At 47.5% G+C, this 22275-nt stretch overlaps 1 protein-coding gene across 1 annotated transcript; it reads left to right on the forward strand.

The window, feature by feature from the left end:
• Positions 1 to 1455: 1455 nt before the first annotated feature.
• Positions 1456 to 19034, forward strand: C15H17orf67 (chromosome 15 C17orf67 homolog). The gene is made up of 3 exons (XM_021704511.1): positions 1456 to 1510; positions 2674 to 2774; positions 18918 to 19034. The coding sequence occupies exons 1-3, from the start codon at positions 1456 to 1458 to the stop codon at positions 19032 to 19034; spliced, it is 273 nt and encodes a 90-aa protein (XP_021560186.1).
• Positions 19035 to 22275: the final 3241 nt, after the last annotated feature.

Consider the following 22275-nt stretch of genomic DNA (forward strand, 5'->3'; position numbering starts at 1 on the left):
AGGTATAAATTTTCTTTTTCTGGTCCACTGAAGGTATTTATTTGATATAACAAAACAATACATTTAGTGTTCAATTCCAACCACAAAGAGCAAAAGCAATGAAAAATTTGACAATGCACATAAAAAACCCCAAGATGTTTAATATGACAAATATCTATTCCTAAAATAATGTTCCTAAAATTCCTCAGTTACTGAAAACTATATAAAAATAGAAGGATGGTTAATAGGGACAGAGAGCATAAAACCAAAGATCTAACTCTGAGCAACTTTGCTGACAATGCATGATTTTCCCCCCTTGTTTACAGTTTGTTCAAGCTGTCTTTATACCAACAGAGTAGGCAGAGCATTTAGGTTCAATATCAGTTACGCAACATTAGCATTAATTCGGACAACTACAGAGGGGGCATTATTTTCCTTTGAGCTGGCCAAGTGATCCCAGAAACAGTGGATCATTTCTCTGAATTGAGGATTTCATCCCCATAAATGCCACATACCTTCCAGACATATTTTAAGAACATATTTGATCATTTCTTTATGTAATATTTATAGATGATTTGAACTCAAAAGGGTATCAGCTTACTGAGATTTTATTGTCTTTACAAAAATAACCTTAAGTCTGGAGTGGGGACTGCTTACCCCCCTTACTGAGGGCCTGTTGTGGGAGGCCGTTTTGGGCATAATGGGAAGAGCAGTGGCCTTTAAAGACTGAAGAGTTTGGCTTGACTTCAGCATCCATAATGTGTGAACTTGATCATGGTTCTGTCTTTCCAAACCTCACGTCCTTACTGGTGCTAGCTGCCACTTATCCCTCATCTTTAATCACACCCACAAGATAGGGAGGAAACCGAGTTTCAGGAAGGGTAAGGATTTACTGAAGGTTACGTTGCTAGAAAGAGGTGAAGCCAGGACATGAACCCTGGTCTTTCTGGCTCCATAGTCAGCTGAAAAAAATTTTTCCCCTTTGCTGTGCCCCTTGCCAATTTCCCCGCCTACCTTTGAAACTCTCAGGAAGGTCAAATCAAATTGGTGAACCGACTTTGGAGAAATGCCATACAATGGACAAATGTAAGAGGTGATTGATGAAAGAGATGCAAACAGTAGGAGCATACTCGGAAGCTACAGACACTCACAAACTACTGTATGATGTAGCTGTGTCTATTTAAATGAAGCGAATATCAGTGTTGCTTTCTCAAATTCATGCACTGAAATTCACATCACAGAGGGGTAATTTCCTTGCTCAGGATGAAAATTGACAGGGATTCAGAGGAAAATAGTTTAGTGGTCATACTAAAAACTCAGAGTCAGATGCACTTAGCATCATACCGTAAATGTAGTTAGTCACAGCGTAAACAAGCCTGGGGCTGGACGTGGCTTCCTCCAAGTAGGCTGGCCCATTGGGGCGGCGGGGGTGGGGGCATTCATTCTGCAAGAGGCTGAGACAGGAACCAAGGCAGGATGGAGAAGCTTTTTGTGCTCGTCCTCTCCCTTACCTTACTGACTTGCTTCACAGGTGAGCATCCACTCTGAAAATGGCCTGTTTCTCTGCTGACATGATAAACTGGAGTAAGTCTATTTTATATTAAAAATTTTTTTTCATGTCAAAGAATATGTAATATATGATAATTCAATGCTCCCCCTGCCAAGAGCAGACTCCCAGAATTGCTATCATTAGAGATAGATTATTTTTTAAAATCTTTAAATGTGCTTGAATATTAATTCTCAGAAATACTGATAAATCTTTAACTATACCATCTTTTATTTTATTTTATTATTTTTTAGAGATTTTATTTATTTATTTATTTGAGAGAGAGCCAGAGAGAGCCAGAGAGAGAGCACGAGCAGAGGGGAAGGGCAGAGGGAGAAGCAGACTCCCCGCTAAGCAGGGAGCCTGATGCGGGGCTCGATCCCAGGACCCTGGGATCATGACCTGAGCCAAAGGCAGACGCTTGACCGACTGAGCCAGCCAGGCGCCCCAACTGTACCATCTTTTAGAGTTCATATGAGATCATCAAGACTTCACAGACTTTTATGTGATGATATCATTTGGAGTTTATGTTTGATTATAAACAATATAATTTTATTATCATAATATCTTCTTTGAGGGATCACGTGTGATTATCAAGTTTAACACAATCTTGTTCTCATGGAGAATCTTCCAATAACAAGTTTTAGTTGATTTAGTGTTTTGGGGATTTAAAGAAAAAAAACCATCAAAGCAAACTTAAGGGACAAGAAACATATTGACCAGGGAACTGAGGAAAATATGTTTTAAAAAACTTATCCAGGGGCATCTGGCTGGCTTCGTTGGTAGAGCGTGGGACTCTTGGTCTCAGCGTCATGAGTTCGAGCCCCACGTTGGGTAGAGAGATGACTTAAAAAAGAAGGAAAAGAAAAACCCCATATTCATTAAATTAGCTCCCACTTTTTAAGAAACGCACCATTGCAATAGGTAAGTCTAAGTTGTGCAGCTTTTGTTCTCGGTTTCCCATGTCAGGAACAATTCAGAATTCTTCCCGGAGCCCTCTGGAATGCCATGTCCTTTGGGACAGGTCCCTGTGAAAGAACTTTTGTGTTTGACCGAAATTGAACTTGCAAATCCTTGGTCTTGGCCTGTGAGCTGGAGCATGCGCAGGTGTGCCGAGAGTCCCTCAGGCCCCTTCCTGGCTTTTTCAGGGTCCTCCCCGATTCTGACGGAAAAGCAGGCCAAGCAGCTCCTCAGGTCCGCACGCCAGGACAGGCCCAGCAAACCCGGCTTCCCTGACGAGCCCATGCGGGTGAGTGCAGGCGTCCCGTTACTTGCAGGGAAGGGGCCATCGCTGCCCTGCTCATGGGGAGCTCAACCTTTTCCTCACGCCTTTTCTCCTCCGGAGGGGCCAGCCCCGCTCGCCTGCTCTGCACACAGTATTTACAATGCACACAGTGGGGCTGATGGCCAGAGTCCCAGGATCTCCCTTGGGCTGCGGATGTCGCCCCTGAACGGGATGCTAGGGAGCTGTGTGTTGTAGCTGGTGCCGACCGCATCTTCCCCCCTTCTCCTGGGTGACCAGCAAGCCAGACCAGCATCCTCAGCCAACCGAGCTCTGTCTGGACAGGCAGACCCTCTGCCCTGCTGCCTGTGGGGTTCTGCCCTCACCTCGCGCCGCTGATTTCGGTCTTTAGCCTCAGGCCTGCCCTCTGGGTCTGTGGTGTCCATCTGCCTCGTCTTTCTGAACCAGGACACCGTCCCTGCCTTCACTTTGTGACTTGTGGTGGGTGCAATCAGACCCTGCTGGCCCTGGCCTGGCTTGTCTCCCCATCCTGGGGCAGGAGTACTGGTATCCCTGGTATTTTTACCAGGATTAGCTCATATAAAAGTCTCTTATTCAGATGCAATATTAAATAGAAAAAAAAGAAGCAGTGTTGCACAGTGCAGAAGAGTGCTGGCCCTGGGTCAGACTGTGTGGGCGAGGCTCCCCCTTTTCTACCCGTGTGAACTTGGGTGCCGCTCCTCATGTTCCTGTACCTCTGGAGTCTTGTCTATAAGATGGGGTAACAATGAATATTGCTTACATTCTTATAATGTTATTATTCTAAATAATAACATAAAATAACTACTTTATAAGGATGAAGTAAAGGAATTCCTAGTAATGCACTTATAATCATACTCAACAAACAGTAACTACTCTTTTGAGTATTACGTACCGGGGACCAGGCAAGCTGCAGAGACTGTTGCCTGGAATTCTGCTCAGAGTTGGTAGCAGACACAGAGAAGTCAGTGAATGGCTGTTATACAGCGTGGCTTAGAAATGAGTCAGGGACTTCAGGCTGTCAAGAGTGAATATGGCTTGCCTGCCTGCCTGCCTGCCTGCCTTCCTTCCTTTCTTCCTTCCTTCCAGTCAGATGTGACTTGGACTATCTAAGTGCAGGGTAGAAGGGGACTTGGAGGGGGGGCAGGTGCAAGATCAGGAAGGGCTGGAGTACCTTGGACTTTATCTTGTGCCCAGTGGAAGACAATGGGAGTTTTCAAATGGGGGAGTGCAGACTGGAGCGTTAGACAGAAGGTTTGAGAAGTGGTTAGAAGAGAAGAGGCCCCGGATTGAAGTGTGGGGATGCCAACGTTCAGAGGTGAGCCGAAGAGGAGGAACTCGAAGGGGCTGAGAAGGAATGTGGGGAGATATTGGGGAAACCGAGAGAGTGTGGGGAGCAGGATGCCTGGCTCCAGGGTCCCTGGGGGCTCTAACTGGTCCCTTGTGCTTTTGGCATGATGTCTGGAGGGGCCGTTCCAGAGGTTCTTCCTCAGGGGCCCTAAGAGTCTGGGAGAAGCCAAGAAGCTGCTCCCCTCCAGGTGCCCAGGAGACAGGCTCTAATCAGCAGTGGAGTTGGCCACTGGGCATTTTCTGTGCTGGCACCTGCCTCTGGCTTTTCTGAGCTCTGGCTGGGGAAGAGCAGTCTTCACAGGGGCTGAAGGCATCTTAGGCATCCGGCAACAGGTGAGTTTGGACTGTTGCAGCAGGTGGGGTTGAACCATTGCAGATCAGCTTCCTGCCTCCCCCGCTCCGCCCCCAGCCCCCGGCCCCGTGTCAGCCTCCATGCTGTTCTAGACTTGTGTCCCCAACCATGGCTTGGCGAGGTCTTTCCCTGCCCAGAACTTCCAAGAGCCCCTTCTCTGACCATTTCCTTCCTCCTGGCCTCTGGTCGCCACTGGCCTTCACCTGTGACAACCTTGTGATTTTACTGAATGTCTGGCTTTTTTGGTTTTGTTCTGTTTTTGATCATCTTTTATAGGCTGATCACCAATGACTTAACTGCCTTGAACCTGCCTTATCTAGTTTCTGTGTGATTCTGTCTTGCCTCGGAACTCCCCGCTGACCTCACCAACCATTTTCCATCCATCCTGCGTCCAGCCCAGTCCTGCATGTCCCTCACCGAGACACTGACCCCAGTGTCCAGAACCCTCTGCCACTCAGCCAAATTTGGAAAAGTGCTCATGTGACCTACAGTTGAAATGGGAAATAAAGATGCAATAAATTATTTGGTGGCTAGCCTACCTCAGTAGTTCTCATCCAAGGGTGATTTTGCTCCCCCATCCCCAGGGACATCTGGCAGTGTCTGGAGACATTTTGGTTGTCACAACCTTGGGGGGGGGGAGGAGGGAGGGTTTCCTATTGGCGTCTAATGGGTTAAAGCCAGGAATGCTGCTAGATAGCCTCCAAAGCACAGGGCAGCTCCTGTAACAAAGAATGATCTTGCCTAAAATGTCCACATTGCTCAGGTTGAGTTACCCTGGCTACACAATGCTGAACAACCTCTTTCTCTTTTATTCTGTGTGTCTCTTGCACTATCATTCACTATTGTATTCTATTCTATTTTATTTATTATATTGTATTACCCGCATGCAGAACCGGCTGAATCAACAAGCAATTTCTGGTAGTATATTTTTCCAGGAATGTGTTTCTTAATCTTGGCTGTATGCTGGGACCAACCTGGGAAGTTAAAAATCTGATGCCCGGGTGCCACTCCCAGGGCGGTGGCCTGGGGTACTGGGTGGGTGTTACAGCTCCCCAGGTGGTCTCGCCATGCAGCCGAAGCTGAGATCCCCCATGCCAGGCCTTCTGGGAGAGACCTGCCATGTGTCATACCAGCTCCCATAGTCCAGTCGGGACCACAAAAGCCAAGAGCACAAAACATTTAGGAAACAGTTAAAGGTTGAACTGAGTGGTATGGAGAGTATATGACCCAGTTTGGATTCAGCTCAGATAGCGAGAATGAGAGGGTCACGTGGTACATGCAGAGAGCGCTCCTTGCTGACCCAGATGTGCCCTTCGTTATACTTTCCATTGACTGGACCATACCGAGTGCCGGTTACCGGGTTTGGAAAATGAACTAGACATCCTTCCTTTGTTCCAGGTGCCCATGTCCACTGTGTGGAGACACGAAGAGTCAGAGCGATCCACCTGGATTTGAGTTCTCTAATGAGGTTGAGGGGAGAGGGTCTCTAGCTCTAACTGGAAGGAGCGAGGAGGTTAGGAAGGCTTCCCAGAGGAGGTGTCCATCTGACTGAGGCTTGAAGGATGAAGAGTTTTCAGGCCGTGCAAGGGATGGAGGTGACATGGGAAGGATAGTCCCCCCAATGTGATTTCAGTCCGTATTCTGCCACTAAATGGTCACGGCCTTTGGGCTTTGGGCGTAGGATGAGTCAATTCCCTTTCTCTGGAGCTCAGTTTTCTCCGTCAAGTGCAGAGAATTTGCCAAGAATCTGGCTAAGAGGTCTGTTCTAGGTCTTGTATTTTAGGGTTCCGAATAGAGCTTTGGGGATGACCCAGGTTTCCTGGTAGCCAGGCTGCAGCTTGAGGAAAAGCCCCGGGTAGCAGGACTCGGCCCCCGGCAAGGAGCCAGAAGGGTATACTTAGAGGCCCTGGAGGGCTTCTCTAAAGTGCCAGAGCCTCCTCCCCTCGTGCCGGCCCTGCTGCCGCCGTATCCAGCATCCTAGACTTATATTTGACCTCTTCCCCCACATCGGGTCTCGTTGTTGACTTTTTCTTCTTATGAATTCGCTGACAGCAAAATGAATACCAATCACCTGTCCTGTACAAGAAGCCATTTGCTCATTTTAGGTGAGCGGCTGACATCATGATGATCCTGGTCCTACATCACTGTTGCATGTGAGTGTTGGACACGGTGACCCCACATTTGTCTGGTCCTGAGGAGGCCACAAGGGGGGACCTCTGGTCGCAGGGGAGGTCAGGGTGGTGGATGGAACTGCCACACAGGCTTACAGCCTATAGCATGGGGACCAGGGGGTTAAGTCCCTTTGATTTGTGGGGGAACACACTTCCCTGTGTTGACCTTTTCCCAAATCACCTGCTACCCTCCTTGTTTCTCTGTGCAAACCATCTGCTAGGGAAAAGGGCAGGGTGGACACACCGTCCTGTAGATGCACCGTCCTGTGTATCCAGTGTATGCATATCATGTGTGGCATTGTGTATGTGAGGGTGTGTGTGTGTATGTGAGGGTGTGTGTGTGTGTGTGAGAGAGTGTGTGTAGGGTTTGTGTATGATTGTGTGTGTCTGTGTACGTGTGAGGGTATATGCATGTATGTTTTGGAAAAGACCTTGCAGAATAATTTTGGTCTGGATTCCAATTCTCTCTCCTCCACTTTTGACCTTGACTTGTGTCCCTGGAATATAGGAAAGGACAGGTGATGGCAACGGGAGGTCCTGTGGGGCCAGGTTGGAAGGCCACAGCTATCAGCAGAGGTGACTTCTGTTCTGTACTCAGCAGGAGCCACCTGGGATTTTAAGCGGGGGAGTGATGAGTTTGGAGCCAGTCGACTGGAGCCATGCAGAGGTCAGGGACAAGTCTCTTCAGTTCTGTCTTTCAGCTACAGCTACACATGGGTAATGGGAAATGACATTTTTGGACAGGTTATCGCTCCTCTTTGCCATGGGACCCAGGAGACAGACAGGTGGACGGGGACAAATGAAAAGAGGGAGTGATCTCTGGGGAATGCATGCGCCCTTGGGAGCTGAGCCTTGAGATTTGTGCTCCCCCCTGAGCTGAAATCACTGAGAGATGAATGGTTTTATCTCGCTTCTCCCTTCTTAGGGGCTTGCAAAAGAAAACGAGTTCAGAGAGAGGAGAGGCCAGTGATGGGGGTGAACGAATGAAGCTTTGGGGAGGTATTAAGAATTCCAAATGCAAACAGGTATGAAGATTTGCAGCAGTCCCCTGTTCATGAGTATTTACTAAGCAATGTTTATGATCTTTTTTTTTAAAACATTTTATTTTTGCGCACGTGCACGAGAGAGAGAGTGTGAGTACGAGTGGGGGAGGAGGAGCAGGGGGAGGAGGAGCAGAGGGAGAAGCAGACTCCCCACCAAGTGGGGATCCCGATGTGGGACTCGATCCCAGGACCCTGGGATCATGACCTGAGCCGAAAGCAGACGCTTAACTGACTGAGCCCCCCAGGCGCCCCTACAACGTTTATGATCTTGACGCATGGCTCAAGTATTGGCAGATGTTGGCTTCTGCGGACATACAGGATTTTTGGAAACAGGTTCAGACCAGCTGTGCCAGTGCATCCAAGGGGCTGGACTGTTTTGACCACATGAATCCTGCCGATTCACCGCAAGGACTGTTCTTTTCTGCCTCTGTGGTGGGAAGGACACATGCTCTTGGAAAGGTGCGGCCCTGCGTTGAGGGGACGGCTGGTTTCTGCCCCAGAGGAGTGGAAGCTTTGTGTTAGGATCCTTGACAGAAGAAGGTAGAACCCCAGTGGGGATGGGGATTGAGACCAAGAGGAGACATGGTTCTAGGGAAGAAAACAGGAGGGGTGTTGACTGTATGGGGGCAGCCGGGCAGGAAGGGGTAGGGGATGTGAAGAGGGGTCGAAGAGAGAGAGAAGCGGGTGGGAAGGTGGTGGGCAGTGTGTTGTGTGTTTGACAAAAGAGGATCTGGAAGCCACAGTGGTGGCAAAACAGGCCACGAGACTGATTGAGGAGAAACATGGCCCCCAAATCTTCAGGGATTTGGGGGAGTGGTTCTAGACCTTGCAGGAATGTGATGGGCACTCCCGGAAGGCTGGAATTTGCTGGGGGTTGGGGGACAGCCCATCTGGATTAGGTGTCAGCCGAATCTCTTTGGGGTCAACATTAGGACCCCAAGGACAGTTCGCAAAGACATTGTGTTAGAAGAGCTTTGGCATCACGAAGCCTCAAGATCCTCAGGGAGGGAAAAAAATCTGACTGGGGAGAAATCAATGCATGGGAAGAAGAGCCGGGTTTATGTTTAGAGGGAAGAAAGTGGAAAAAATATTCTGAGATTTCCCTGAATATTTCCTCAGCCGTGATTGTGCATGTATGTTGATTTTCGGGGTTTGGGTCTAAACTCAAAATGTGGTCCCCAGCCCTGGCTGGTGGGCTTCTTGGAGCCTCAGGCTCCTCCTCGCACCTCCTGCAGGCCAAGTTTGCACCTCTGCCAGGCCCCAGAGGCCCCGGGCACACTTCGGTCTGCGAGAACTAAGTTCAGTCCTGCAGAGCTACCTGTGAGGGGGGCACTTAGCCTCTGTTCCCGGCGTCCTAGGGCTCAGGAGCCAGTCCATGTTTGTTTTGTATGACACAACCGATCTCTCCCCCTTCCTTCTGGGCACTCTGCTCATTTGGATTCCAGTCTCCTGGGACACCTTGCCCCCGACTTCTCTTCCTGCTGGGCAGTTTCTGCTCCTCCATCTGCTTTGCAGGATCCCTAGTCCTTAAATGTCAGAGAGTCCCAGGGTCTGCCTTCCCACCTCATCCAATCCCGGGCGGGCGCTAGAGGCCTGTCAGCCCCCTCCCTGCCCCCAGCTCCGCCTCCCTGCACCGGCCTCCTCATTGTGCTCTGAATGCATCAGGCTTATCTATCACTTCACTGCTGAAGTAAGGCTGTGTGGTAAGTGGGGCTGGGTTTGTTCTGCAACTTGCTTTTTTTTTCCTTCAACCATATGTCTTGTTCTGGCTCATTTTTACCTGAAGCATAGTCTAAATGTATCATGCTATGGCCTGAATGTTTGTGTCCCGCCCCGCCCCCCCCAATTCATAAGTCGACCTCCTAACCCCCAGTGTGATTGGGCTCCAGACAGTTCCCTAGTCCTCTCTGCCAAGTGAAGTGACAGCGAGAAGTCCGTGACCTGAAAGGGGGCTCTCACCTGACCACCCTGGGCCCTTAACCTCGGACTTCCTAACTGTGAGAAACAAATTGGTGTTGTTGATAAGCGACCCAGTCTGTGGTGTTTTGTTAGAGAAGCCCAAATGGGCTAAGGCATATTTCAACTTAACCTACTTAGCCCTTCCCAGAACAATGGACATTTTTAGTTATTTCCAGTGTGTGATGAAGATCCTTGCACACACGTTTGGCCGAGTTCAATGATAACACGTGGAATTGCTGAGTCAGAGGGTTTATGCACTTTTGACTGAATTAAATCCGGCCAAATTGCCTGATCAACTGTACCAACCCCCACGTCAAGCACGCGTAAGAATACTCGGGTCCCTACACTCTTGCCAGGACTTTCAAAATGGAAAGAAATAAAGTTTTAAAAGATAACCTCACCTATCTACTCTTCTTTCTGTACATATGTATGGAGACACGTTGCCAAACAATAGTGACAGTATTCTCTCGGTGATAAGATTTGGGGCAAACTTTTTACTTTCATCTTTATGTCCTTTTTGCTATTCCTCAGTGTATTCACTTCCTATGGCCGCCATAACAAAGTGCCCCAAATGGGGTAGCTTCTGACGGTAGACATCGATCCCCTCTCATCGTTTCTCTAATCTAGATCTAGAGACCAGAAATTAAAAAAAAATGTTGGCAGGTTTGGTTCCTTCTGGGGGCCTCTGAGGGAGAATCTGTTCCGGTTTTCTCTCCCAGCTGCTGATGGTTGCTTTAGTCTTTGGTGTTTTTTGGCAGGTCTCTCTGTCCATCATCACATGGCCTCTTGTGCTCTGTGTCCCTGCATCCAAATTGCACTCAGTGCATGAGGACACTGGTCCCTGGATTTAGGGCCCACCTTAACCCAGTATGACCTCATCTTAGCCTTGATTACATCTGCAAAGACCCTATTTCCAAAGAAGGTCACATGTGCAGGTTCTGGGTGAACATAAATTTTTTGGCGGGGGGAAATCCTTTCAATCCAGTACACTCAGTTTTCTAGTTTTAAGACATGTATGTATACATCTCCCAAAAACAATACAGGAGAATAGTAAGAGGTGGCCGCAGGTGGCTGGGTCTGAAGCCCAGACTTGTAGGGATCTGTATGGACACCGTGGTGCCATTCATTGGCATTAGACGAGATCGGGCGTGCTCAGGGTGGGATGGCCGTAGACCATTCATTGTCATTAGAAACCAATGAAGAGAAGCAGGTGTTTGCGATAATGCTGTTTGAATTCGAAGCTCTCTGACAGAACTTGCCTTCTTCTGCTCTTGTCCACCTGGTTAACTCTTATTCATAGAGATTCTCTGTAAATGATGCCTTTTTCGGGAGGCCTCCCTGATGCCCCTGGCCTCCCCACCATGAATTAGTGCCTTGCTCTGGCATAACACAAGATAGCTATTTCTTTTTTTTTTTTTCAAGATTTTTATTTATTTATTTGACAGAGAGAGAGCACAAGCAGGGGGAGGTGCAGAGAGGGAGGGAGAACCAGGCTCCCCACCGAGCAGGGAGCCTGATGCAGGGCTCCATCCCAGGACCTCAGGATCATGACCTGAGCCGAAGGCAGACGCTTAACCAACTGAGCCACCCAGGCGCCCTAAGATAGCTATTTCTGACTTTTTATTTTTTTTAATTTTTCTCTCCTGCTAGACTGTTCTAAACTGCTGGAGCAGATGGACTTTTTGTTGGACTTCTGGGTCCCCAGCACCAAGCACAGTATTTGATGTTTACTAGACACACATTATACTTATTTCCATTGCTTTTTTTTTTCTTCTCTGCAGGGGAGAAATTTTGTAGGACATAACTCTACCCTATAACCAGGAGGTTATTTCAAAGAAATCTTTTCTATGGCCTCACTTAAATTCATTAATTTTCTCCTAATCATCCCAGAATTTAGGGAAAGAATTATCTGCCAATGACTGGGGTGAGCCATGGAAATTCTTTAGAAGGATGACATCGGAGCTAAAATTATGTCTTTTGTGTGTGTTCGTAAGTGCTCATGTGCCCTGGGGATATGATTTCCATTTTGGCCTGTATTCCTTTAAGGAACGTTCTTATTGGGCAAGTATAAATCATATTAGCTTTATTGTAAGTAGTCTTCCTAAAATATGCTTTCATGTTTAGCCCTCTGACAACTATGTGTAGTAACTCTACTACCCTTTCGTTCCCCATGATCTCAAAGGTCAGTTTGGAGTGACTGTGATGTAAATTGCACACATCACTGATCTGCCTTCTTTTAGTGCTAAGCCTTCTGGGGTCCCCGTGTATCTAAGTTCCCAGCCACCTTCCTGCCTAGAGGATTACTCTGCTTGCACTAATGAGCAAAATAATTCATCCACATGTTGATGGACTTTTAATTTCATGCAAATGTCAGAGGAAGGATTTTGCCCTCTTGGAAAAATTTCCTGCCTTGATAGATTAACTGTCCACTCTATAATTCTCCACTTAGATCAGGGTCTAGAGGGTATTTAATTTCATTATCACACCAATGCCATCACAAAGGATCACTTCCAATTTCCTCTCTAATTACTGAGAGATTATTTACTTAAATCATTACAGCTGGGATGGGACATGGACTGCAGATATTGGTTTTTGTTTTGCTTTACTTTTTTTTCCCTTAAAAGAAAGGAATCTAAAAAAAAAATTAAAACTTATTTTCCATCTATCCCTTCTTTCTCGATCCAGGAACATTTGAGTTTATCATTAATGCTGGGTCATTTCTAACTCAGCCAATGCAATTGTTGAATTTGTGGTTTTCAGCAGATTTGCAGTTGGGCTTTTCATCTTTGACTAATGATTGCTTCTAGGCCTTTGTGGTATATCCATTTTCCTAACATTTTAAATAAATAGGGAAATGTCATGGAAACCAGTGCTCGTTTCTCTTTCTCTCTATGTGTGTGTCTGTTTTGGTTGTTTTTCTTCAACGCTGATTTCAGCTGCTATTTAGGAGTGTGAAATACATATTACTCTTTGATGCTTTTATGTACGTTTGGCCTGGGCCATTATAATGAGCAAACTGACACAGATGTCGAGGAAATTCCAAGGGGGATTTAGAAGGATTACGGAAAAAGAACAGTCATGTCATCTATTCATTCACTCGTTTGTACATTTCTCCAGTGATTTTTATTGAGGTCCTACTCTGTGCCAAGCACTAAGCCATATTCTAGGTATACCTTGGTCCCTGCCATTGAAAAGCCAGTTGGAGATTTGGCTGAGTGGGACAGGGATTAAATGAGTAAGGATGCAAATGAACATATAATTATAAGAGGCATGCAAGTGCGGGGCGCCTGCGTGGCTCAGACGATTAAATGTCTGCCTTTGGCTCAGGTCATGATTTCAGGGTCCTGGGACTGAGTCCTGGGTCAGGCTCCCTGCTCAGTGGGGAGTCTGCTTCTCCCTCTCCCTCTGCCCCTCCTGCTCATGCTTTCTCTCTCACTCGCATGCTCTCTCTCTCAAATGAATAAATAAAATCTTTTTTTTAAAAAAGAGGCATAGTGGCGACATTTGTTAATATCCCCACTGATCTCATCAGAAAAGTCTGTAAGTATTGGGAAGCTGTCAGGCTCATGGGAATAAATACAAGTTTCCCAAAATTCTAATTTCCCTTTAAAAGCTTGAAGTTTCTCGTTCAGTAAATAGTACTGTTCGTTGTTTTCCTTGAAATGACGGGCTCACTTCGTTCATTCTCGAAAAGATGCCTGCCACACATAGCTAGTTCAGTCCTTGACACCAACAATCACTCAAGGACTCTTAGAGAAAACCGCTATACCTGGTCATGCAGCAAGGCTGCCAGCAGGCTTCCCACGGGCTCACTTTCTTTTTTTTTTTTAATTAAAAAAAATTTTTTTCCCCCACGGGCTCACTTTTTTTTTTTTAAATTAAAAAAAATTTTTTTCCCCCATGGGCTCACTTTTTTTTTTAAATTAAAAAAAAATTTTTTTCCCCATGGGCTCACTTTCCTTTTTCTTTTAATTTTTAAAAAAATTTTTCCCCCACGGGCTCACTTTCTTTTTTTTTTTTAATTTTTAAAAATTTTTTTTTCCCATGGGCTCACTTTCTTTTTTTTTTAATTAAAAAAATTTTTTTTCCCATGGGCTCATTTTCTTTTTTTTTTTTTAATTAAAAAAAATTTTTTTCCCACAGGCTCACTTTCTTTTTTTTTTTTTAATTTAAAAAAAATTTTTTTTCCCACGGGCTCACTTTCTTTTTTTTTTAATTTAAAAAAATTTTTTCCCACAGTCTCACTTTCTTTTTTTTTTTAATTTTTAAAAAATTTTTTTCCCCATGGACTCACTTTCTTTTTTTAAAAAATATTTTTAAATATTTTTTTCCCACGGGCTCATTTTCTTTTTTTTTAATTTAAAAAAATTTTTTTTTCCCCACAGGCTTACTTTCTTTTTTTTTAAATTAAAAAAAAAATTTTTTCCCCCACGGGCTCACTTTCTTTCTCTTTTTTTAATTAAAAAAAATTTTTTTCCCCACGGGCTCACTTTCTTTTTTTTTTAATAAAAAAAAATTTTTTTTCCCCATGGGCTCGCTTTCTTTTTTTTTTTTTTAAAGATTTTATTTATTATTTATTTGAGACAGAGAGAATGAGAGAGAGAGAGCACATGAGAGGGGGGAGGGTCAGAGGGAGAAGCAGGAACCCTGCCGAGCAGGGAGCCCGATGCGGGACTCGATCCAGGGATTCCAGGATCATGACCTGAGCCGAAGGCAGTCGCTTAACCAACTGAGCCACCCAGGTACCCTCTTTTTTTTTTTAATTAAAAAAAATTTTTTTTTCCCACGGGCTCACTTTCTTTTTTTTTTTTTTTAAATTAAAAAATTTTTTTTCCCCATGGGCTCACTTTCTTTTTTTTTTTTTTAATTTTTAAAAATTTTTTTTTCCCCACGGGCTCACTTTCTTTTTTTTTTTAATTTAAAAAAATTTTTTTTCCCACGGGCTCACTTTCTTTTTTTTTAAATTTAAAAAAATTTTTTTCCCCACGGGCTCACTTTCTTTTTTTTTTTAATTTTTAAAAATTAAAAAAAATTTTTTTCCCCACGGGCTAACTTTCTTTTTTTTTTTTTAATTTTTAAAAATTTTTTTTCCCCACGGGCTAACTTTCTTTTTTTTTTTAAATTTAAAAAAATTTTTTTTCCCCCACAGGCTCACTTTCTTTCTTTTTTTTAATATTTAAAATTTTTTTTTTCCCACGGGCTCACTTTCTTTTTTTTTTTTTAATTAAAAAAAATTTTTTTTTCCCCACGGGCTCACTTTCTTCTGCTTCACGGGGGTGTTCTTCAGTGAAATGGGCATTTTTGGAATGTTCTATATTTATTTATGTATTTTCACTGTGAGTGCGTGATGGTGAAAGATACAAGGACGGGGCGTCTGGGTGGCTCGTTAAGCGTCTGCCTTTGACTCAGGTCATGATCCCAGGGTCCTGGCATCGAGCCTCGCATCCCATCGGGTTCCGTGCTCCATGGGGAGCCCGCTTCTCCCTCTCCCTCTGCTGCTCCTCTTGCTCATGCTCTCTTGCGCTCTCTGTCAAATGAATAAAAATCTTTTTTTAAAAAAGATTTTATTTATTTATTTGAGAGAGAGAATGAGAGACAGAGAGCACGAGAGGGAAGAGGGTCAGAGGGAGAAGCAGACCCCCTGCTGAGCAGGGAGCCTGATGCAGGACTCAATCCCGGGACTCCAGGATCATGACCTGAGCCGAAGGCAGTTGCTTAACCAACTGAGCCACCCAGGCGCCCGAATAAATAAAATCTTAAAAAAAAAAAAAACAAGGACAGTGATAGTGGTTGTCAGTGCCTTGACTCTGGTTAAGGCACCAGTTTTATCCACCAATGCACATAATGAAAAGACAAATAATGTCTTAGGATGATTCTGAAAAGAGTTTTGACCTCGTGGAGCCCTGAGGGGAGCATAGACCCCACTTTGAGGACGGCTGCTTTTGTCTTTCGTTCCACAAGCATTTATGACAGTTTCCTGTGGACCAGTTCCTGGGAGAGAGGCTCCACCCACAACCTCAAGACACGCTCAGATCTTTCTTATCTAATAGTAACCCCAAGGAATTGAGCCGAGTTTAAGGAAGGGACTTCTTGCAAAGGCGAGGCAGGAATCAGGCCAACTAGCAAGAGATGATAAAGGATCTGGGGCTATCAGCTCCTGGGCATGAAGGGGAAAGGCAGGCTCCCAGAATAGGAGAGGACAGCCCCCTAGGAGCTGTGGTCTTCAGGAGAGGATGCAGCCAGCCGATCCTTTGGGACTCCTCCGGAGGCCTCCCTCTCCCCTATCTCTAATCCCCTGCTGGTGCCTCTACATCAGACCCATCTGGAAGCCCCAGGTCAAGGGAGTCTGGGCTGCACTTCTAAGCCAGCTTCTCATTGCACAGGGCCATGCGAAGGAGGAGAGGAATGGATTTAGACGGGTAGCTGGAGCCTACAGGTGTGGCATAGACTTGTATTATTTCATTTAATCCTGATAACCCAGTGGAATGAGAGTCAGGGCCATCCATGTCTTGCAGACGGGCATAGGGAAGTCGGCGAGGTGAAGCGATATTGGCAGGGTCTGGGTTTGAACAGACCCCGACGCCCGACCTAGGCTCACACCCAGACCTCTAAGCCTCTCTACCGTGTGCGGTCTGGCACACAGGCAGGCAAGAAGCCGGCCACGTGGGCTTCCTTCAGTGAGCTGCTTGCCCGGAACAGTAGAATAAGGAAGGCTGTGTGCTGGAAAGTCTTTGTTCTTTATTTACAAGACCCCACACTGCTTTCCTGTCTCTCTGCCCACCTCCCCGCTCCACGCCCAGTTCTTCTTCTTCTGCCCAAAGACTCGCAGACGGGCCAGGACAGGGCAGGGTTCAGCCCCAAACTCACAAACGGGTCCTGTGAGCCGCTGGGCAGTCATCGTTCCACAGTGGGGTCCCGCAGGGGCCTCTCACCATCCGCTCCTTCCCTGGCTGCCCCAGGGTCTCCCTGCCGAGGACAAGGAGTGCTTTTGACAAGTCAGATGAAAACAACAACGGTAAACAAAACAGATTCAAACTGCATGGGTCCTGCTTTCGGGAAAGGAAGAAAAATTCAGGAAAATTGGACACTTTAGAATTCATTCCTTTGCGCCGTCATTAAAAAGAAAAATTTTTTTTCCCCCAAGCTATGTTTAATACAGGATGCAGACTTCCTAGAGGGTTTCGTAGAACCTTAAAAACTTAAAGTTCTAAACTGGATTCCTCTCTTAAAGCTTTATCAACACCAGAGGAGGGAATTCAGGATTTAGGATTTTTATGATACTTACACACACCAAAATCGCTTAATCTTGTACAGATATTACTGAATATGATTGCTCTCTCCCAAAGTGAGATGCCACATCTCTGATTATTGGCCTGCTGTTTTGGGTTACCCGCATGTGTTTATATGGGTCTGTTTTATACTTTGCAATGGTTCACATCCCATAATGACAGCACCCAGACTTCATTCAGGACAGTGTCAACAGCATACCTTCAAGTTAAAAATCATTCCCACCTCCACCTCCTCTCTTCTGGGGAGAAAATACCTGCTGGGCACAGTGATGTACCCAGCAGACCAACCCCGAGGGCAGAGTGGGTTGTCACCTGCTCTTCCTTCCAGGTGGGCAGTGGTGGTGAAGGCAGCTGTGACCCCCCCCTTTGGGCAGCATTTGGTCACTGTCAAGGTGGAGCGGAGATGTTGGGGGCAGGTGTGGCGTGGGGTGGAGGGATGGGGGCGCTAAGGGAGGGGTGGAGGGATGAGGAGACTGTCATATCTTGGGTGGTAGGTCTAGGTCTGTATCTAGGTCTGTAGGTGCCACGACCTACAGACGTGGCAGCGATGGAGGGGAGTGCATCTGGGACACTCAGGGGTTGACTCGCAGTCCTCCTGCTCACTGTCATGTTGAGTTTGGGAGTGAGGGAGACCATGACAGTCTGGGTTCTGGCTTGCATTCCTGAGTAGATGGTTTCCGAGGCGGGCGGCACCACATAGCGAACTGCTTTCCACGGTGAACACGTCACTCTGTAGGGCAGGCTCCTACGTGGAAAGGGAATCCTACAGCTCGCGGTTCTTTGTGACTGGCTTCTTCCACGAAGCAGAATGTTTCCAAGGTTCATCCACCTTGGAGCATGCGTCAGTGCTTTATTCCTTTTTATGGCCAAATAATATTCCATCGTACGCATCTGCCACATTGTATCTATCCATTCATCAGCTGATGGATATTCGGGTTCTTTCCACTTTTTGACCACGCTCTCTGATGCTGTCCCGAACATCGGTGCACACGGTCTGTGTGGGCTCACGTTTGCGTTTCTCTTGAGCGTGTCCCTAGGAGCACAACCGCCAGGTGACATGGCACTCTATGTTTAACATTTCGAGGAACTGCTAGGCTGTATTTGGCCCCCCTCTCCCTAGTAACATTTTGTTGGTTTTAAAGTCTCTTTTGTTTGATAATAATAGAGCAACTTCAGCTTTCTTACAGTTATCCCTTGCCTTTTAAGAGCGATGATTTTAATCACAAATGCATGCAGCCGTAAATAATATTTTATTTAGCGACTCATGTTTTGAGACGACATTGGTAGCTGGAATTCATTTGTGTTCACTGCGGTGTACTATTCCATGTGCGCTCCTACCACAATTTACGTATCCATCCTCCTGTGCGTGGATATTTGGCATGGTGCTAGTGTTTTGTTATCGCAAGTGCTTGGGTGCTGTGAACGTTCCTGCACAGCTCCTGATAAACGTTTCTCTGCTTCTTGAAGTGACCAGCCGCATCAGCCCAGGCTGGGAACTTGCCCAAAATGTAAATTCTGGATCCCCACCCCAGACCCACTGAATCAGAAACTCTGGGGGTGGGGCCCAGCCATCTGGGTTTTGGCAAACCCTCCAGGTGATCCTGAGGCCTGATCACATTTGAGGGCCACCGCTCAGAGTATAATTGACGATTGCCGGCAACCGACTGTTTTTCAAAGTGGTGGTTCCACGTTCCACGCCATGAGCTGTGTGTGTGAGTTCCCATAGATGCACACTCTCTCAGCACTTAAGGTTGTCAGACTTCTTTATTCTGCCCATTGCTCGGGTCTGTCTGACTGCGTTTCCCTGCAGAGAGGCGTGGGCATGGCGGGCTCCCGTCTGGTCCTGCCTCCCAGCCTCCCTCCGCCTGGCCGTGCCCTGTCTCAGAAGCACGGCCGTGTCATGCTCGAAGGCGGCTCAGCTGTCACGGTGGATAAAACCTCTCTGCTGGGCGGGTTTGTTTGGACAGGAATACATGCACCATCTGCTTCGCCTGGAGCACCGCGCCGAGGAGCAGTTCCTGGAGCACTGGCTGAACCCTCACTGCAAGCCCCACTGTGACAGGAACGTGGTCCATCCCGTGTGAGGGGCTCCAGGCCAGCATCCGGTATGTGCCTTCGCCCACCCGGGCCTTCTGGTTTAGGGAGATGGCGGTGGACAGCACGTGCGTGGGCGCAGAGGTTTTCAAGGCCATGGCTTAGGGGAGCCAGCTAACCAGCCGGCTGAGGGCTAGGGAACGGCAAGAGCCATGCAGGGGAGAGAGGTGGCAGCCAGGTCGAGGGGGTTGCTGGGGACACACAGGGAGCCTGACCCCTACACCAAGAGATCCCAGAGAGGGGCGGGATGTGACCCTGTTTGCTGTCCAGAAAAGGTCACTCTGGAATACGAAGCTGGAGACGTGTGGCTTGTGGAGACTCGGGTTTTTACAGGTGGAGTTGGCAACAATGGCCTTGACCGGTGACATCCATCATAACCATCACCACTGTCACCGGGACCAGCAACTTCTTTCCTGCCTTCCCCTAGCCTTCCGACCCGGGGTCTGCCCGGCCCACCCATTCCGCCCCCCTCTTGCTCTGGCTTTGCTCTTTCGGGCCACCTGAGCTGGACTGTCAGCGTTCCCAGTGCGCCTGCGCACCCTGCCTGCTCCCACACCAGGCGCCTCGCTTCTTCCCTCGCTGGCTCCTCCTTTCCAGATCCCATTAGATGAAGTAGCAAATCCCTTCAGAGGGTAAGCCTAGTGGATGTCGGTCCTCCTCTGTCATTTTTATGGACGAAGCAGGACGGGATATAATTGGGTCGTTTATCATCTGTGGTTAAGAAGAATCTTACATCTGTGTTGTTGATTTTGTGCTACTATGAGTCAACAGAGGACTCCCTCTAGGGTGGTGCTCTTTAGAATTTCCAGAGTGCTCCCTCTCACACAAATTGTCCTGTTTGATCCTCTTAACACCCGGTGCCATTTGAGAGCATATGTTTAACCCCATGTGATGGAGGAGCTCAGTGTTAAGCTACTAACTCATGCCAGGCACTGGTCGGGATGTCAGACTTCCGCCAACGCCAAATCCCACACCCTTCCTGTGGATGGCACTGCCCGGTCCTGTGTGTTTGGGGGGGGAGGGGGAAACAGAAGTTCCACTTTTGAAGGGTGGGGGTTGGACTGACATCTCTCCATAAAGGGAGACACTTAGTGCCATTGTGTGGCCGGGCGAGAGGGATGGTTTCTGGGTCGAGCGAGCCCCACACACAGCGGCACCCTCCAGGGGCTGACCAACCGAGGCCTCTGCCTCTGGGTGGGATCAGCCCTGCTGGTGAGCCTGGGGTGGGGACCGCTGGCTCCTGCAAAACACGGATCCCACAGAGGCCTCACGGCAGGCAGCTCCCGCTTACATGGAAACGGGGAGGAGGGGTGCACACCAACTTGGAATGTGGACTCGGAGAGCATTCAGATGGTGAAAACCAATCACGGGAAAAAATGACCGATTTCTTTCTGTGTCCTCATTGGCAAAATGAGGACAGCAAGGGCTCCTCCCTCACAGGGTCGTTTGGAGCATTAAAAAAGTCAGTGGTTGGAACACAGTGCTGCCTGGTGCATCCGGGGAAGTGCTAGGAGCTGACTGCTTTCGGCTGTCTCCCCTCCCCCTCTTCCTCCTTCCCCTCCTCCCCTCCCCTTTCTGTCAACTTGACCATCCCATGATCGTTCTTTTCTTGTTCTTTTCCAGCAAACCATCTGATAAGCATCGACCTGGCTACTGTCAAAACGGGATAAGGCTCCCTCTTGCATGTGTTTTTCAGCCGTGAAAATGGATGTGTTCAGACCCTGTGAGCTCCAGGTGTGGCCAAGTCTGCCTTGGGGACTGATGGCAAATACATATATGCTGCTTCATTTTACTAACCTGCGTCACTCATTAAAGCCAATAGCTTAAAGTATAACCCCCCTCCCCACATGGCCTTCCTACAGGTTTGATGAGGGGGCAGGCGGGAAGCTCAGCTGGGGAGGAGGCAGGGTCCCTCGGGCTCAGCCGCTGGGCAGGCTGCGGGCCCTCAGGCCTCGGGCAAGTCTTGCAAGGCCTGCACTGGGGGCTGTGCAGGTGTCTGGTCATCTCTTCCCACCCCGCCCCCCGCTTGTCTGCTCTAATAAACGGTGGTGGTAAATCTGCTTTCTGCCGTGTCTCCTTTCTTTTCCCTCCAAGAAGAAAAACTGGGATTTCCCTTCCCGTTTATCTTTGTGAATCAACCCAGCATCAGAAAGCTTAGGGTTCTTTGAAAAAATAGATGGGCGAAAATACAAACACCCAGCAGTTTTTCACAAGGGCCATCTTTTTCGGTAAAGAGATGACTTGCCCGCGGCCTGCTCTGGAAATAGAGCATCACTGAATACCAGGGGCACACCCTGGTCTCCTGGCCAAGGATACATTTTTTTTTTTTTGATGGAAAGTGGGTTGTAGCTTCTCTCTCCGTCATGTGCCCACACCTCCCAGAATCAGAGATTGCACTATCAAAGACCAACAACAGCAGAAATTGGGAGGACAAGGGAAAGTGGGCTGAATGGTCCTAGGGAGAATCGGGCATCCTCAAAAAGAGGTAAGGGGAGATGCCCATGTACCCTGGGCTACGGGGGTGGGGGGCACGCCTGTCCCCTGTCCCAAGGGAGCCTGGGCGGGCTTGTCTAGGGAGCTGTCATAGAGCGTCTCAGGGGGCGAAACCCTGCACTAGGATTTTTGCACACGAGGATTTTCGTTGAATCATCACACCTACTCTATGCAGTAGATGTGGTTATTATTCCCACTTTATAGGTGAGGAAACAGGTTTACAGAATTTTGAGAGTGTATTTGTTTTCGGTCTTGGTTGTGACCAATTACCAGAAACTTCGTGGCTTAAAACAACGTGAATTTATCACCTTACATTCCGAGGTCAGAAGTCTCACTCCGCAGGGCTGCGTTGCTCTCTGGAGGCTCTAAGTGTGAATCTGTTTCCTCACCTTTCCCAGCTTCTCGAGGCTGCCTGCATGTCTCATCTCCCTCCTCCATCGTCAAAGCCGGCAGTGACAAGTTGCGTCTTTCTCACACTATGTCATTCTGTCTCTCCTGCTTCTCTCTTCCACTGTTAAGGACCCTCGTGATGACATTGGGCCCTTTCAGAGAAACCAGGACAAACTCACTATCTTTAAGACAGTTGATTAGCAACTTTAATTACATCTGTGACCTTACATCCCCATTGTCATGTAATTACCTTACATATTTATAGGGTCCAGGGATTAGGATGTGGAGATCTTGCGGGAGTGGGGAGGTGGGTGGGCATTATTCTGACTCCCACGGGCAGTGTGTTCA

The sequence above is a fragment of the Neomonachus schauinslandi genome, chromosome 15, assembly GCF_002201575.2.
Source record: "Neomonachus schauinslandi chromosome 15, ASM220157v2, whole genome shotgun sequence".
Classification (NCBI taxonomy): domain Eukaryota; kingdom Metazoa; phylum Chordata; class Mammalia; order Carnivora; family Phocidae; genus Neomonachus; species Neomonachus schauinslandi.